At 44.6% G+C, this 17818-nt stretch overlaps 1 protein-coding gene across 4 annotated transcripts in view; it reads left to right on the forward strand.

The window, feature by feature from the left end:
• AGPAT3 (1-acylglycerol-3-phosphate O-acyltransferase 3) overlaps positions 1-17818 on the forward strand; it is an 88985-nt gene that overhangs the window by 60461 nt on the left and 10706 nt on the right. For all 4 annotated transcript variants that reach the window (XR_011679669.1, XM_071430240.1, XM_071430242.1 and 1 more), the window contains 3 exons: positions 10573-10799; positions 16652-16821; positions 17635-17796. Coding sequence is in view for 3 of the 4 variants with exons in the window: in XM_071430240.1 (XP_071286341.1) it covers positions 10622-10799; positions 16652-16821; positions 17635-17796 (510 nt within the window). In the remaining variant the exon portion in view is untranslated. The remainder of the gene's footprint in view (positions 1-10572; positions 10800-16651; positions 16822-17634; positions 17797-17818) is intronic.

Here is a 17818-nt window from a genome sequence, read left to right on the forward strand (position 1 = left end):
CCTACTGGATCTATGAGATCCCCAGAGTGCCCACACTGTGAGCACCACACATGTCTGAAAGGGTCATCCCCTCCATCCTGCTCCTTCCAGGGATAAACATTGCTTCCTGCTCCCTCACCCTCAGCCCCAGAAACCTCCAAGCCACAGCAGTGTGGTGCTGAGCACAAACTGGCCAGTCTTGGCTTGGCTGCAGGGAGCAACATGAGCACAGGTGGACAATCAACAGGGCCCTCTGGGGATGTTTTACATCTGCAACATCCTAAAGCTGTGTGCTGTCACTAAGGAAAGGATTTCCCATGCCTTGGGTACAACTTTGGGAGTAGGAAGCATGCAAAACTCTGTGGTTATTGGAGATTTGTTGGCTTATTTTTCACAATGAGCATTCAAAACTGCTTAAATGTCTTGTGGTGCTGGTGGTGATTTTGTTCACTGCAAGTGCAGCATGAAATGATGTGTGGGCTGTGCAGGGAGCTCCAGCTGGCTCCTGGCTCTCCCAGGTATCCCTCCCTTGGTGTACAGGGTTAAAGGGGTGCCCTGTGTTTGCCTCCTCAGCCAGGATTTTCAGCTGGAATGCTGTGTGCAGTTCTTGTGCCCCCAGCACAAGGAGGAAATGGAACTGTTGGGCGAGTCCAGAGGAGGCCACAAAGTTCATAGGAGGACTGGAGCACCTCCCCTGTGGAGGCAGGATGAGAAATTTGGGGAGGAGAGGAGAGGAGAGGAGAGGGTGAGGAGAGGGTGAGGAGAGGGTGAGGAGAGGATAGGAGAGGAGAAGAAGAAGGAGAAGAAGGAGAAGGTTGTGTGGACACTTCAGAACAGCTTTCAGGATCTGAAGAGGCTTACATGAAGCCAGAGAGGAACTGGAGTGACAGAACATGGGGAATGACTTCAAACTGGAAGAGAGTAGGGTTAGATTCGATGTTGGGAAGAAATTCTTCCTTGTGAGGGTGCTGAGGCCTGGCACAGGTTTCCCAGAGAAGCTGTGGCTGCCCCATCCTAGGGGATGTCCAAGGCCAGGTTGGACAGGGCTTGAAGCAGCCTGGGGTAGTGGAAGGTGTCCCTGCCCATGGCTGAGGGTGGAATGAGATGAGTTTCAAACTACCCTCCAACCCAAACCATCCTGTGATTCTGTGATGTCCTGTCTCATTTATCTCTGGTGAGTGAACCTGTCTGGGGAAAGAAAGGGAGTGTTCAACAGCAGGAGCACCCCAGTGCTGCCATAATCTGCCCAGTTTGACCTCAGGCAGGACACCCTGCCATTGCACTTGGGGTGAGATTGCAGGAAGCAGTTTAACAGGACTCAAAGTGTTTGTCTGTCCTTTAAAGAAGTGCAGTGGACCTGCTGGAGTGTGCTCAGTTCTCCAAGAGCTTCTCCCAGCCTGCTTTTGCTCTCCAAGCAAGCTGGAAACGGGACAGTTTTTCAGAATTTGGGCTTGACACACAACCTGAGCACCAGGTGGGCAGGCAGTGCCTGCAGCTCTGTGCAGTGATGGGATGGGCTCAAGGCCACTGTGGCACAAAGCAGGGCTCCTGCCCAGGCTGGGAAGCTGTAGGTGTGTGTGAAAGAGAAGAATATGACACAAGGGAGGGAATAGGGGATTAGGGAGCCAGCAAGGATCCTCCTGCTTCTCCCTTGGGGGAGTTCTATCCAGAGTGGCAAAGGGGGGAGAGTTGCTGCCACCCAGCAGACAAGGCCAGGGAGAAGTTTAAAAGTTCCCAAGAGGAGGAACAAGGCTGGCAGAAGGTGTTTGATGGCCATTCCTGAGTGAGTCATGCTAAGCTGTCTGTCTGGAGCCAGGAGGAATTTGCAAAGCTGAATAATTGTTCCTATTTATTTCTTAAAATATACAGAATATGACAGTGTTCTAGCTCGTGCATTTCAGTGTAAATGTCTTGCAGTGGGCTGGTATTTTCTCCTGGTTTTAATCCTTTTTTCTTAGAAATTGCAGTCTTGTTTATCTTCTGCTGCTCCATCCTGCTGTGTCTTGCTGTGCTGGTGGGATCATGGATCCCCCTTGCCTTGCCTCATGTCTCTGTGCCTTCCACTAAAAATGAAACCAGGGATAATCCGTGTCTACCTGATTTTGGTGTTCAAAATCAGGCTAATTATGTGGTTGTATGGTTTGTAGAACAGTGTAAGTTACAGGGTGTTTATTTTTCCTCCTGATAGCAAGCAGGTTAAAAAAAACTTGAGCTCAGATGGGTAAACCTTGGTGATCAGTAATATTTGGGACAAGGTTTGTTAAGGCTGAGTTCTGCAAAAGCTCTCACAAGTATCTGTAAATATGCATATACCCACAAAACCCATCTGAACCTGTGAGAAATGAGGCAAACTTGCCAAATTCACAATTATTATCTAATCTAAATTTAATAGCAATTAAGGTTTTATAATTATAGTTCTAAGAAAAAAATTCATTTTGCGTTGCTCATACTGAAACAAAAGTGTGAGACTGCACACTGAGGGATGACAAATGTGTGTATCCAGGGGAGAAGCAGCACACAAACACCTACCAGCAGTTGTAAGTGACATACTCTAATAGAAACTATTGTAAGTTTATTAAAATATAAGGCAGTGATTGTCTTCCTGGAGTAAAAACAAGTTGTGGGGTGCCTTCCCTGGAAAGCTCCATGCAGATGCCTTGTGAGTATGGGAGGCTGTTTTGTGGGAAAAGTGATGTCAGCCTGCTCTGGTGAGACTCAGCCATGGCATCAAAGTTGTCTGAGCTGGTTTTACCCAGGGAACTTGTGACAGAATCTCTCTGGTTTTCCTGTTGGGAACAGAAAATCCCTATGAAAATACCATTATTTTCTTTGTCAATGAAGAGGTGCTTGCAGTGAGAGATATCCTGTAAGGAGTTTTGCTTCCTTGTGGGGGTTGTCATGCAGCCAGCAGATTTCTAAGCAAATCAGGGTTCATTTTGGTTATCCATTCCATTTGTTCAAATAGAGACAATGTTAACTGAAGGGTGTATGCTGAGAAGAAATTGAATTTGTGCACACTTGCTCTCTCTTTTTTGTGCCAAGTGTGATACAAGGAAATGGTTGAAATTAAATTTTGAAAACAGCCATTTTAATATTGCTGGTGTTTTCAGCTGTAATATTGCAGCAGAAGTTAGAGAAAATATAATTTCATCCCTAGGGGTGGCATAAGCACAGTGCTTTTTGCAGCTCTTGAGGAGGCTCAGTCATGTCAGTAACATTGCATTTAGGGCAGGGAAGAGGGAAATCTGCCCCCAGGTGCAGTGTAGTATTGAGAGCTGGCATTTTTCTGAGTTGTTTGAATACTTTGTTATTATATTCTGTGGTCTTCTCACTGCAAAATGCAAGTTAAACAACTGGTTATCTTGGTATTTTTTTCTTAGAGCAACCTGAATCTTGAAGATAAGAATGAAATGTAAAAACTTCTCATTAAGTGAAATTCTATATATCTGTGAAATGATCATGAATGTCAGAGCCATAACCACAGCTTTCCTGCTTGCTTGCTTGCTTTCTCTCTCTTTCTCTCTCTCTCTTTCTCTCTTTCTCTCTCTCTTTCTCTCTCTCTTTCTCTCTCTCTTTCTCTCTCTCTTTCTCTCTCTCTTTCTCTCTCTCTTTCTCTCTCTCTCTTCTCTCTCTCTCTTTCTCTCTCTCTTTCTCTCTCTCTTTCTCTCTCTCTTTCTCTCTCTCTTTCTCTCTCTCTTTCTCTCTCTCTTTCTCTCTCTCTTTCTCTCTCTCTTTCTCTCTCTCTTTCTCTCTCTCTTTCTCTCTCTCTTTCTCTCTCTCTCTCTCTCTTTCTCTCTCTTTCTCTCTCTCTCTTTCTCTCTCTTCTCTCTCTCTTTCTCTCTCTCTTTCTCTCTCTCTTTCTCTCTCTCTCTTTCTCTCTCTCTCCCCCCCTCTCTCTTCCTTCCTTCCCTCCCCAGAGTATTGGCATTTGATGGAAATGGTATTATCAAAAATCTGCACAGATACTGAGCCAAACCTATTGACCTATTGAGTGGAAGTTTCTATGGCTTGAATGCCTTCAGATCAAGCCCAAAGTAAGGAATATATTTCAGACAGATAGTGGTGATAATCTTCCACTCTTGACCTTTCCTGGAAATTGGCTGTGGTGCTAAGGCCAAGATGGACAACATTTCAAGGAATGAGTTTTCATCTGATTTCATGATGGTACCATTTTTTCTATTTGAGATCTTATTCCTAGTTCTTACAACTCAAAACCAAACTTACACCTCTGTGACCTCAGTTTATCTTAAGCTTCTTTTCCATACCCTTCAATTTTAAAAATTCATGACAAGCAGGATTTTTAATGAACTCTGAATCAGCCTTGCACCTCACTGAGGCACGTTCAGGGAAATTAGACCTGTATTGTGTGAGAAACTAAGGTAATCATTCTGTCATGCTTAGGTTTAAAAGGCTGGGTCTGTAGTAGACAGTTTGTAATGCTGTGTGGGATGCAATTGAGTAGCTGTCTATTTTTACAGCTTATCTGGAGAATCCCTGGTACAGACTGTTCAAATGGGTACCAAAACTGTATTTGCTTATTCTCTCTGACTCACTGCTGTTGATCTAAGCTCTGTTTTCCAGCCTACTTAGACACCTGTGGTTGCCAGTGCTGGTTCTAAAATAAACGAGGCCTGAGTGGAGATTGCTTTTAGTGGTGCCATGGCAAAGTGGGCAGGAGTCCTGGGATGCTTTTCTAAAGTCTGGGGCAAGGTCCTGGGTAAATACTCTCTCCTGGGTTTTGTGTGGCTTCTGCATCACGGGGGTCAGGCTCCCAAATTGCTCATCCCAAAAGGAGATGTGGTCCAGTGCAGGAAGTGGGAGCCCATCAAGGACCTCTTGTCTTCCTGAATATTTTCCTATTTGCTATGAATATTTCATTTAGCTTTTAAAAGCTGGATAGCCACTGCACTTCTGTCTCTCAGCCAGAAGGGTATTGTGTATTCTGCAAGGAAAAATTATTCCTTTGTGGTAACTGATTACTTCAAAGCATGGATCATAAGATGATCAACATATTTTTGTGTGGAAAGTCCCAGAAATGTCCAGGGAAATAACCTACTACCCCAATGTGGTAATGTGGTATTTCTGAAGGATTCTAAAACAACCAGATTGGGACCTGTACTTTTATTTATCTGACAAGGAAGTATAGGCAGGGCCATTGGAAGCTGTCCCTCATATCTCTGCCCCAACTCTTGGGTTTTCTGATCTCAGGAGGGGTGAGGGAACAGACTTAGACTGGTAATTTTCATGTTTTTGAAAGAGAAGTAGCCTCAGTTGGGTCACCAGAAAGGTTGGAAGGGTAGAAAGTACACTCAGAAAAAGCCATTTTCTCCTTGTTTCTGCTGCTTTTATCTGTCCCCATACTCAGGAAGCATCTCATGCAACAGGTAGATCTCACTTTGAATAAAAAACAGATTTTATTTTCTTTGTGTGTTTTTGATGAGCGGTGTTTGTAGAATTCTGAAAAATTATCAGGAAACTCTTGATGGGCAACAAAATGCCTTTTTTTGTACTGCTTCTGACTTGCAACATCATTAACCCTTCCTCACAGGCAGGGTTTGCCAAGTTTATACAGACATCAAGGAGGCTTAGCAAGCTTCATCTGAAAAGTACAGGATTTTAAAATGTGGTGGTAAAAGGTGAAATTCAGTGATCTAAAAGTTTCGCTCATTTCTCAAATAGCAAAAGTAGGTAAAATACCAGATTTCAGGGTGGGGGCAAGGTATTCAGGGCAAAAGATATCTGTAATTGGTTTCATGGGTGGAGGTAAATATGGCACAACAGAGATGGCAAAAGCATCTTCAGAAAAACTGCAGGCAAAGGTCTGGAGGTGTAAATACTGCCTGCCACAGTTTTTGTTGTTGACAAGCACATTAATTCTCACTGCGTTGGAATATTAGGATCAGTGGACCAGTTTCTAATTTCATGCAAACATCATGAACTTCAGAGGGATTGCACATGCATAACAGCAAGAAATTAATTAAAATCTGGAGTTCAAACTGAATATATTGTCTTACAGAATGATTAGTGGCTTAATTTTTAATTTTGAGTTCATAAATAGCTATGTGTCATGAAATGCTGTAATGTGCATGTTGTGCATTTGACTGATCTCTTAATGAATGCAGTCACACTTCTCTGCCATTCTCCCTTCTAATGGCTTTGAACTTGGCAAATTCCAGTGACATTTGGCTGAGGTGGAAGTCTCCAGGGAGTTTAATCATTAGGACTTCCATGAATGTAGAAAGCTGGGTAAAGGAGAAGAATAATATTCTGACTTGTATTGAGAGGCATGTTGTATCTTTTGGAAACCAGAGAATCCATGTGAACGTGGGGCTTCAAGGACAACTCTGTCCTCGAGTCCAGGACAGAGCCAGTGGCCAAGGCTGAGCCCACCAGAGATGGTGGTACCACCTCAGGGGTAGTGCACTGAGGAAGGAAGGTGGGAAAGAACTCCACAGCAGAAACTGTGGCCAGAGAGAGGAGTGTGAATATGTGGGAGAAGCCCAGGAGGTTCCAAGGTCAGTGCAGGAGGAGGAGCAGGAGGTGCTCCTGGCACTGGGGTGGAGATTCCCCTGCAGACCCTGTCGAGGCAGCCGTGCCCCTGCAGCCCGTGGAGATCCATGGGAATGCAGAGATCCAGCTGCAGCCCCTGGAGGAGCCCACATGGGAGCCTGAAGAAGGCTGTGACCCTGTGGGAAGCCCAGGCTGGAGCAGGTTTGCTGGCAGGACTTGTGGGCCTGCAAGGGACCCACTCTGGAGCAGCCTGTTCCTGAAGGATTTCACCCCATGGAAAGGAACCAGGCTGGAGCAGCTGGTGAAGAGCTCATCTTGGAGAAGTCCATGGAGGACTGTGTCCTGTGGGAGGGACTCCCCTCTGGAACAGGGGAGGCGTGTGAGAAGTTCTCTCTCTGAGGAAGAAGGAGTAGAGAGGAGTAATGGACTGTCCACAGCCCCATTCCCTGTCCCCATGCACTGCTGGCTGAGAGGAAATACAGAAAATCAGGAAGCTGAGCTCAACAAAAAAGGGAGGGGTTCGGAGAAAGTGTTTTAAGATCTGGTTTTATTCCTCATTGCCACACTGTGCTTTGATTGGTAATAAATTGAGCTGATTTCCCCACAGTGAGTCTGTTCTGCCCATGACAATGGTTGGTGAGTGATCTCTCCCTGTCCTTACCTTCACCCACAAGCCTTTGGTTGTGTTTTCCCTGTCCAGGTGAGGAGGGCAGTGATAGAGCGGCCTTGGTGGGCACCAGTCCTCCAGCCAGGGTCAGCTCACCACACCAAGACATTTTTCTCCTTGCCCTTTTCTTGAGAGGCACAGAAATAAGGGAGACAGCCCTGAAGGTTGCAAAGCATTTAAGAACTTTTTCATCAGAGCAGATAGATCAAAGCCAGGCTGGATTGGGCTCTGGGCAACCTGGTCTAGTGGGAGGTGTCCCTGCCCATGGTGTGGGGGTTGGAATTTGGTGATATTTAATGCTTCTTCCACCCAAACCATTTTCTGATCCTATGAAAGCAGGGAGAGTACTAAAGTTCCCCACAGTTCTCAGTGTGGCTGTACAGGAGGAAATGAAGTTTTTGTGGTGAAAGGTCAATGCTGGAAGTGACAGTGTTTAAGGAAAACAAGGACAAAAATAAGATTTTAAAAGCCGGTCTTCAAAAATGCAGATGATATGGATAGGTTAAAAAAAATTATATAGTGCTGAGACTTTGCTGTCTTAGGCTGAGGCAGCTGTTTACTTCCTAGATACTTCACTAAGCTGATCTTAATACATATGTCAAATGCAGAAGTGCTGCTTTTCCTTGTTTCAGCAAATTCTGATTTCCCCATCCTCCCCTGACCCTGGGATACAACAAAACAGCTGCTTTTTAGCCTGTTGTCTTGTCCCTAAATTGCCTGGCTGTCCTACATGGGCAGGGATGCAGAAAACAAAATAATTCCTAGATTAAGGTTAACTTCTAATGATCTTAAAAGTCAAATATAGTTAAGTGAGGGATTGTCAAAACAGAGCCTGGCAGGTTTCTGTATCCAGCAGCGAAACTGGAAGGATCAGCCAACAACAGCAGGACCAGAGGAGGTGATCTCAGGCTGTGCCAGGAAGGCTCAGATTGGACATCAGGAGGAATTTCTTCATGGAAGGTGTTGTTAAGCATTGAACCTGCCTGGGGGAATGGTGGAGTTGCCATTCCTGGAGGTGCTCAAGAAGTGACTGGATGTGAGATTTAGGGCTATGGTTTAGTTGATGAGGTAATGGTTGGTCAAAGATGGGACTCAATGATCTTGGAGGGCTTTTCCAACCTTAATGATTCTATGGTGGCCAGCATGTGGGGCAGGATGCTGGTGCAAGAGTGATAAATCCTGTTTTTCATGTCCAACAAAGCTGGAGAAATCATCCTGGTGCAATGTAAGGAGGGATGTGTCCTTTAGGGTCTGTAAAACAGCAATGTCCTTAATGCTAGAGACAAACACAGCCACAGACTCTGCTCAAAGCCAAGAGGCTGTGGAAGTGGAGCCAAACCATTTGATTTGAGGATAGATAATACCTGACATTCCTGTTTCTCCTTGTGCCATTTGTGTCTGCTTTGTGCCCCTGTCTGAGAGAGGCCAGGCTGTGTGGAAAAAGGCTGTAAGTGCTGCTCTAATGACTGTCCCAGATAAAATCATATTGGAAGAGCTTCCAGGATGCTCAAGTCCAGCCTTTGAATGGTTTGACACTGGACACAGTCATCAGCAAAGCTGCTTGCACATGGCTCTGCAAAGGGCAAGCAAGAACTCAAGAAACAGCTTGCAGGGGTGGAGGGAATTGTTCTTTTCTTGCTTGCTTGAACTGGCTTTTGAGATACACCAGATGAAGAGAATGACTCTTGGAAGTGAAGAACTTGGTGTTTAATGTTTGGCAGTGTTTGTTAGAGCGTGCCAGTGGAAAAGACAAACAAGCCCAGTGCTAGGGAGTCACTGGATGCCACAGCTGCCTCCCACATGGCAATGTGTGAACACTGCTGTGGTGTTTTGGCTGTGTGAGACAACTGCAGCCTTTTGGGGAGGGAAGAGGAAGGAGGGCTCCTCTTGTTCCTTTTCAAACAGAAGTGTCTGCTTCCCAACAGCTGTTCTTAAAGTAATTTATTAGTGGAAGAAATGTTTCTTTCATCCTTACAGGAAAACACTGGGAGAATTTAGATTATTTATCATGAGCTCCAATACTATTCATCTTGCTTTGCTTTGCTTTCTGTGGTAGGCACAATACTGGCTGTGTTCAACCAGGCTTTTTTTTTGCCTCTCTTATGTGCCTCTGAAGTGGGTAGGTTACTAATGATGCAAATGGATGTTAATTGTTCAAAAACTAGACACTCTGTGCCTTGAAAGGCTGTACCTGATTGGCAGGAGAGAGGATAGAAAACAAGCTTTCACAATTAAATTGCTGTGGAGTTTTATAAATAGCAGCACACCGTAAGCAGGTGGTGAGTGAAAATTATTTGATTTCTCACAGCTGGCAGGGACTTTATTTTCAGACAGCGGGTCCACATCACCTTGGGATGCCTGGTTTGTCAAAAGTATTTGTTACCATCTACTGCTTGATCTGGTCATTTGCCACACTTGCAAAAGCTGAGCATGAAAACCATCAGCAAGCTGTGGCAGAAAATCAGGGCCAAGCTTTTTTTTTTTGGGTGAGACCTTGAGGCTGTGGTTTGACAGCCTGGCTGGCCTTGCAGGGCTTCCTGTACCCAACAGGTCAAACAGGCCAGTGCTGGATAATGCGGGGTTTGCAATAAGCTCAGTTTGGTGGCTTGGTAAATACAGTTTGCTGGGTTAACTTTGTGCTGGCAGGATTTGTAGTGGATCAGGTTTGTCTGAGCTCCTGTGGCATTCTGCTGGCTCAGCCCTTGCCAGTCTTTCTGCACCTGGTATAAATATGGCACAGGCTCAGAGTTAAGGGCTAATTTGGTGGAATCAAGATTCTACACCAATGCCCATTCCAGATCAAGTTTGTACTGCTACATAGCCTAAGGATTTTTTATCATTTTACACTTTCCCCCCACACTAACTGGTATATTTGATCACAGAACTGTGGCTTGACAAGGTGAGAAGTTATTAAACCTTCTCCAGCATGGGTTTTGAATGTGGAAATACCTGATTTCCATTTCCATGCCTTAGTGTTGGCCAGAATGATGGTGTGTGTGACCAGCCCTGCTCTTTGCAGGGTGAGGCTCCTCTTACAGTTCAGGACAGCATCCCTAAAGATAAAGCCCCTGTTTGCACACTGTGAGTGCAGGGCTCTGTGTTCCTCCCAGCATTAACTCCTAATTATATGGTATTTGTTTGAATAGAGGTGTGAGATTAGTCTCTTCAGCAACCAATAATCTTCCTGGTGGGCTGTAAATTGTAAATAATGATTCCTTCCTATTTTGGGCAGGGATTTGCACCATCACCTGTTTATTGTGTGAAGACCTGCATGAGGCAGGCTTGGAGAGCACAGTGTTTATTGGGTTGGGTTCCTCTTGAAGAATGAGCCTGGACTGTTTCAGGGCTTTTGCTTTGTCAGAGCTTGCAAATCCACTCCATTTGACTCTTGTTGTTTTGTTTTTTTCCTGTTTCAGGACAGTTATTCTGAGTGACGGCCCTTGCACACGCTTCTGAGTGGTTATCATGGGCTTCATTGCCTTCCTGAAGACCCAGTTCATAGTTCACCTCCTCATTGGGTTTGTCTTTGTTGTCAGTGGACTGATCATTAACTTCATCCAACTATGCACGCTGCTCCTCTGGCCCATCAACAAGCAGCTCTACCGCCGAGTAAACTGTCGCCTTGCCTATTCCCTGTGGAGCCGTGAGTGTGCTGGGATGGGCTGGGATGGGATGGGTGGGGCTGGGGAGGGGCTTTGCTTGGTTTTGCTTTTGTTAACTGGCCTGGTTTAGGGCAAATTTGGGAGAAAACCTCCAAAAGGGGCCCCTCCAGAAAGCAAACCCACATGGCTCCTGCCCCCGACCGGTTTGGGAAGGATTCCTTGGAGAGAAGTGGAAAGAACCTGTTTATTTAACAGGCACAGCACCCCCAGCACACAAAATGAACAATACAGGATGACACCACTCTTTCACTGCTCTGAAAAAGATGACAAATTCAGAAAGTCTCTCTTGGGGGTGGTTGCTCTGTTATCAGTCCCTCCGGTGCTGCTGCAGCCACAGGGTGCAAACTCTCGGTGTTCCCAGGTCCCAGTCCAGAGCAGGTTCAAGTAGGTCCAAAAAAGGGAAAGGAGAAACAGTCCAGGAAAAATTTGAACTGCTGAGCTACTAACTAATGAGCAGAAGCAAAAAGCAAGAGCAAAGCAGGAGCAAAGTGAAAAGCCAAGCAAAAAGCAAAAGCAGCACCATGTACTGCCCCATCTCCGTGTCCCACCAGCCGTGGGGGAGCGGCTGATAGCAAAACCAAAACAAAACTTTCACTCTTCAGAGCCAGTCTGGAAGGCACAGAACATAATATCCAGCATAAACAAACACACAAATGGGGATACAAGCATCATAACACCACCCTAGGACATTAAGCAAAGGAAATACATATATGCATATCAATACAGGATGACACCCAGCTGGGGAATAACGCGCCGTCACCATGATATTTTCAGAAAAATCCCTTCCCCAGGTTTTCTTCTCCTGGGAAGCTTCAGCTTCTCCATGTTTTGCTGCTCTGGAATGTGGTCTGGAGATTGTTTATCCAAACATGTGAATTGTTTTTACTTAGTGACCAATCACCATCAGCTGTGTCAGACTCTGAGGAGTCAGTCACGAGTTTTTATTATTCATTCTTGTTAAGCCTTCTGATGTATCCTTTCTCTTTCTTTAGAATAGTTTTAGTATAGCATTCTTTTAATATAAAATAATATCATAAAATAATAAATCAGCCTTCTGAGAACAAGGAGTCAAATTCTCATCTCTTATCTCATCCTGGGGACCCTCACAAACACCACAAATGTGCAATGACTCCATGATTCAGAAGGCTGAACAAATGCTTTATTTAGCGATATATGATATGATATAATATGATATGATATGATATGACATGACATGATATGATATAATAATATAATATAATTAATATAATATAATATAATATAATATAATATAATATAATATAATATAATAATATGCTGTATTTATTATATTATATTATGCTATACTAAAACTATACTAAAGAAAAACCCGTGACCCTTTACAGGCAGTCACAACACAGCTTTGACCTAATTGGTCAATCAATCCAAAACAGCCATCACCAGTGTCCAACTGACAAATCCCTTTTGGGTAAACAATCTCCATAACACATTCCATGTGTGCCAAACAACAGATGCAGCAAGTAGAAATAAGAATTGTTTTTCTTCTTCTCTGAGCTTTCTCACTGCCTTCCCCAGAAAAAATCCTGGGGAAGTTGTGAATTCTGCTCTCTGTGAAGAGAGCTACAGCCACACATGCACATGTATCTGTTTGCACATAGAGATGAGAGAAATGGTAAGTTAGATGTAGATTCTTTCAGAGCAGGTCCAAATTTTTTTGACACAGCAATTATTTTTTTTTTCTGGAATACTGGGAATTCACACAGAAGTCAAGGGTCTAAAGTGTGTTGTCACTCTGTCATTCAGAAAAGTGGGAAGTAAAGCTCCTCTGCACCTCCAAGCTGGACTGATAGGAGCTGTTACTTGTGTCCCAATGCCATCTTCATCCAGTATCAGCACCTGTGCTAAGGGACCATTGTGAGCTGGCTCAGGTGCATGTGGGCAGTATTGATCATGTAAGAGCCCAGGTTTATTGTGGGGGCTGCAGAGGGAGAGGTCTATCCTAAAATACCTCATGTAGATGTGTCTGGAGCTGAACTGTGTGACAAACTTCAGAATCCACTTGCACCCTTCAGTGCCCATCTCTGAGGCCAGGGTCTCCTCTTGTGAGCATTTTTTCAGTGGTTCTTCTTCTGCCCATGGGTCAGCTCTGCACTGAGTGCAGCTTCTTTGTTCTCCTCTGTCAGACCTTTGCAAAACTTCCTCCCTGTGGATGCCTTCTTCTCACAGAGCTGGATTTCTGAAAATGTTTAGAGTGTTTAGAAGGCTCCTTAGCCCAAATGTCACCTCCTGTTTCAGCAGTGAATCATCTAATTGGTTTCCATTCTCCATCCCTTCCCTTTATGCATGGCCACTTACCTTAGTGCTCAGCTCAGCATCCAACTCCCACTTTGGGTAAATGAGTCATCAGAATGAACACTGAAATTACAGTTCAGCAGTCCACTGACAGGCACCCACATTTTGTAAATCATCCATGTGAAGTATCACCAACAAAAACTCTCTGAGGTGTCTGGTTCAGTCTCTTTTTAAGCTTGTCCTTGCCTTTACTGCGCTTTTTGTCCTGCCTACTGAGAAGCACAGGAGAAAGGAAATTAAATAGACTAGCAGGCAAATTGTCAGGAAAAAAGGTATTGTAGTAGAAGAGCTTAGTAGAAACTTCCAAATTACTTTGGTTGGATGAGAGTGGGGACATATAGGAAATTTTAGTTTTAATTTGCTTGTAAGAATTTCTTTGTGCTTTTAATAATCTAGAATCTGATCTCATGCTGAAAACGATTGCTGCATTAATAGTTAAGCTTTTCTGAGGATATGAGATGCTTGGTCCTTTAGTTAGCACTGTGCATAAAACAACCCACACTTTAAATGCTGCTGTCTTACAACCTCTAAACACTGGAAATAACCCACACCATTGTTCAAAGAGGCTTGGAGAAGCTGAGCAGATAATTGCTTGTACATAGGATAACCCCTAGTGTGTAGCCTGTTATAAATTAACATCTTGGGAAATTAAACTTTGAAAATCAATGTAAATGTTATGTGGGATTGCAGAGAGCTGATGGCCTGTAAAGGAAGAGCTGCCAGAATATGCTCTTCAATTGTGATTTATAGCAATTTAGGTAAGCTGTGTAAATGCAGTAACCCCAGTGTTGCCATCCATAATGAAATATATTTCAGTATGGAGAAGCCTTTTGGGAAGGAACCTGTAGGTTGGTGTTCTGCTCTGGATGCTACATTTTGCTCACTTTCTCCAAGCTGTTTGTGGTTTTAGGCTGAGGGTCTGTCAGAGAAGCTGCTCTGCCCAGCTGGCAGAGGATCAGTGCAGGGAGGGATACACAGGTGGAACACAGGCTCTGTACTGAAAACCAGGCTCTGTTCTTACTGCCTCTCCTCTCAAATACATAAAGGCCAGCTTCCAAAGGGGAGGGAGAGAGACTCTATCCAATGTTCCTGACAGACATTTGGGGAAGGAAGCCTCTCAGGCTCTGGCCCCAACATAAACCCATAAATTCATGACAGGTAGTCTGTACTTGCAGCTCTCCCACGTCAGCTCCTTGCAGATGAATCACACCCTTGGAGAGTGCAGCGTGTTTGGGTTCGTCCTGTTGCAAAAATAACCTCTCAAATGTTGGTCCTTCCAGCTGAGGGATATGCTGTGCCCCTTCTTTGCTTTATTTTTAGGGGGCTTGTGAGGCTGTAAATGCTTTGGTTTGTGGGACCCCCAGCTGCTGGGGTGGTTGATGCCAGGTGTTGCTTATTCCCTACAGGAACTGTCCTGGGCAGTGCAAGTGTTGCCATTCCTTCATTCAGAAGGATTTCTTGTGTAGCATTGATAGGATCAGTGCCACGCAAAGGAGCTGTAACCCACACACTGAAAAAAGGAAATGAGCCCACTCCTGGTTATAATTACATCATTTGTCAGCACACTTGTAAAGGACAATCTGTTTCCTCGTGTTAATCCTTTGGCTCATCAGCCCTTCTCTCTCAGTATGAACTCTGGCAAATCCTTCACTGTTTTAGGGAAAAAGGTTCTGCAGAAAGTCACATCCACACTGGCCTCTGCAGATTTTTTCCCCTGATTTTGAAGAAGAAACACACCCAGGTGATTATAATTTTATAGGAAAATGTAGCAGGTACTGGAGGTGTTCCTCCTTGGTACACAGTCAGCAATGGGAAGGGAAAATTGCTCAGAGTACCACGATGTGTTTGGTACCACTGCTCCATTCTCCTGGCCACCTGCTTGGAAGGTGACCTGAGGACACTCTTGCTGTCCTCTTTCCCCTTTTACTGAGCCAGAATAACCAGAGAAAGGAAGGTGAGTGAACAGAAAGCATGCAAAGCTGGGAAGCAGTGATAGAAACCTGTACCTGGTGTGAAGGAACAAGACAATTCTGTCTTTCCTCTGCCATATTTCCAGTTGACTGGGGTTAAGCTCTCTTGGCCAGCAAGGTGCATAACTTTGTCATCCCTCCAAATGAGCAAGTGCTGGAAGTGATACAGGGGAATAACCTGGTGGGTGAGTGAGTGGTCATGAGTGAAAAAATACAGTGCTAGGTGAGCTCTGGACCCTGAGCAGACCAGGACTGGTTTTCCTCATTATTCACCCAAATCCTGTGTTTGCCTTCTCTCTGGAGTGGTGCAAGATGGATCCCAAACTCCTGTTTAGCAGTATGGATAGGTGACCTTGTCTGATCCCACTGATCAGAAACCCTTGTTTGGGTAGGTGCTGCCCTGTTTGGCAAAACCAGAAACTCCCAATGGGAAGCTGAAAACCCTCCTGGCAGAGCCTGATAGAGGGAACAGAGGGGGAACCTGCAGGTGTAGTCATGTGGGAGGAGTTGAACTCTTTTTAACTGCTATATTTGTGCAATCACATTTTTATTTCAACCACATCTCATTGAAATGAAAAAAACCCCAATGACTACAGTTTGCAGGGAAGCAAATCTTCCTACTGGGAGGATGAACTATTCTCATACTTTTTATAGTTGTCCCATGATGCAAGCAATGCCTTCCATCTGCCTCCATGTACTGAAATGAGGGAAATAAGCTAACCATAGCAACTACAGTCAGTGCATGCTGAATTTAAGTGGAAGGGGGTTTTATGATGAAAAAGGGGAGGTGGAAAATAAAAAAGGGTAACAAATGTTCAGGGTGGAATAAGAGTTGCTGTGATACTTTAAAATTGGAGTAAATGGAGGGAAAAGGGCTCATTCTTTTGCACTAAAAGAAAGACAAAATTTACCATTCTTGTATTTGCCCAGGTATTTTGATAAATTAGCTCAATTTTCTGTTTTTAACTCTGTGTTGATGATCATAATGCAGAACAATTAGAGCCCTGTGTTTTAATATTAAAATCTATCACAGAAGATCTATGTCACTGCATCCCTTTAAAAGACCTTTATTGGTCTGTTTACCTCCATAAGGCTTGTTTCATGTGGAGTAAAAACATTAGGCTGCATCTATGCATAATTTCTATTCCACCTGGGAGGAACTGTGCTCATTTAGTGGAGCAATCAACGGCTCCACTGTCTGTTTTCAGGCATAAAAGTCTTGGGGCTTTTTTTTTCAGTGGTCATCAAATTTTGCATTTGAAATGCAATGCCCAAACTTGTCACTGTTAAAAACTTGCTGAATTATCCATAATGCATATGTCTGGTGCCTTAAATACTGCTTAGGGATGGTAATATGGTGTGGTCTGTACCCTTCCAAGCTTCTGTTTCAGCTCTGCTGGATGAGTTTGGTGAAGTGATGGTGTTGGGAGGCAGGAGAGGCTGGGCAGTGAATGGGGCTGAGGAGGAAACTCTAAATGCTTTCTGTAAGGGGTACCCCTAACTCCTCTCTCCACCTCCATCGTGTTTGCTAGAGTTGGTAATGCTGCTGGAATGGTGGTCAGGCACAGAGTGCACCCTGTTCTCAGACGAGGCCACGGTGAAAACCTTTGGGAAGGAACACGTCATCATCATCCTGAACCACAACTTTGAGATCGACTTCCTGTGCGGCTGGACGATGACAGAGCGCTTTGGAGTGCTGGGGGTATGTGCGCCATGAGCTTCCCCTTCCTCTGCAGGGTGGCAGGTCTGCTTTGTCAGGACCCAGAACATCCCTCTGGCTGTCCTGAGCAGCCAAGACCCTGCCAGGGGGCTCAGGGACCCTGGCACAGAGCCCAAAACACCTGTGGGTTTGATTATGACCCGTGGAGCAAATTACCAACCTTAGATGAAGATCTGCAAGCCATGACAGTTTAGGTAGAATAATAGTGAAGTTATCACGGGGTGGAAAAGTAGATTTTGGGGTTTCTGGTATGGGGGTTCAGGGGGCAAGATGGAGGGATCTGGGCGTGTCCAGCCTTTCTCCTTCTTCTTCTTGGTCTCCATCTCCTGCTGTGATGCTGGCACTTTTAGATTGGTTTAGAGTAGAAGCTCACTGTCTAACATAGGTGATAGGCATTGGAAAGCAATTGTAAACATTGTACATGTTTTTAGTATAGAGACATAACACTGCCCTGGGGGCAGGCAGAGTGCCTGGAACTGTCCTGCTGGATGGATCTCAGCAGGACAGGAGAAAATTTTTTATAGATAAGATACAATAAACAACCTTGAGACCAAGAAATTAAGAGCTCTGACTCCTCCTTCAAGTGCCAGGCTGGGAAAAGAGACTTTGGAACTTTTCTCAGGGTCACTCTGACCAGCTAATGATCCCGACACTGCTTAAAACCCACCTATAAACAGTTTCTTTGCATTTAAGTTCCCAGATCCAACTCCATCATCTTAGCTTTAATGTGTTTGACCTCGTTGCACAAATGAGCAAATGACATTTTTGGATTGTCACTTTTGTTTTCTCTCCAAGAGTTCCAAAGTTCTTGCTAAGAGAGAGCTGCTCTATGTGCCCCTAATCGGCTGGACGTGGTACTTCCTTGAGATTGTTTTCTGCAAAAGGAAATGGGAAGAGGACAGAGATACAGTCATTGAGGGATTGAAACGTTTGTCTGATTATCCTGAATATATGTGGGTAAGTGTTGAGTCTCTCATCT

This window comes from Agelaius tricolor, unplaced genomic scaffold (assembly GCF_023055355.1).
Source record: "Agelaius tricolor isolate 1412-34295 unplaced genomic scaffold, bAgeTri1.0.p SCAF_7, whole genome shotgun sequence".
NCBI classification, from domain to species: Eukaryota; Metazoa; Chordata; class Aves; order Passeriformes; family Icteridae; genus Agelaius; species Agelaius tricolor.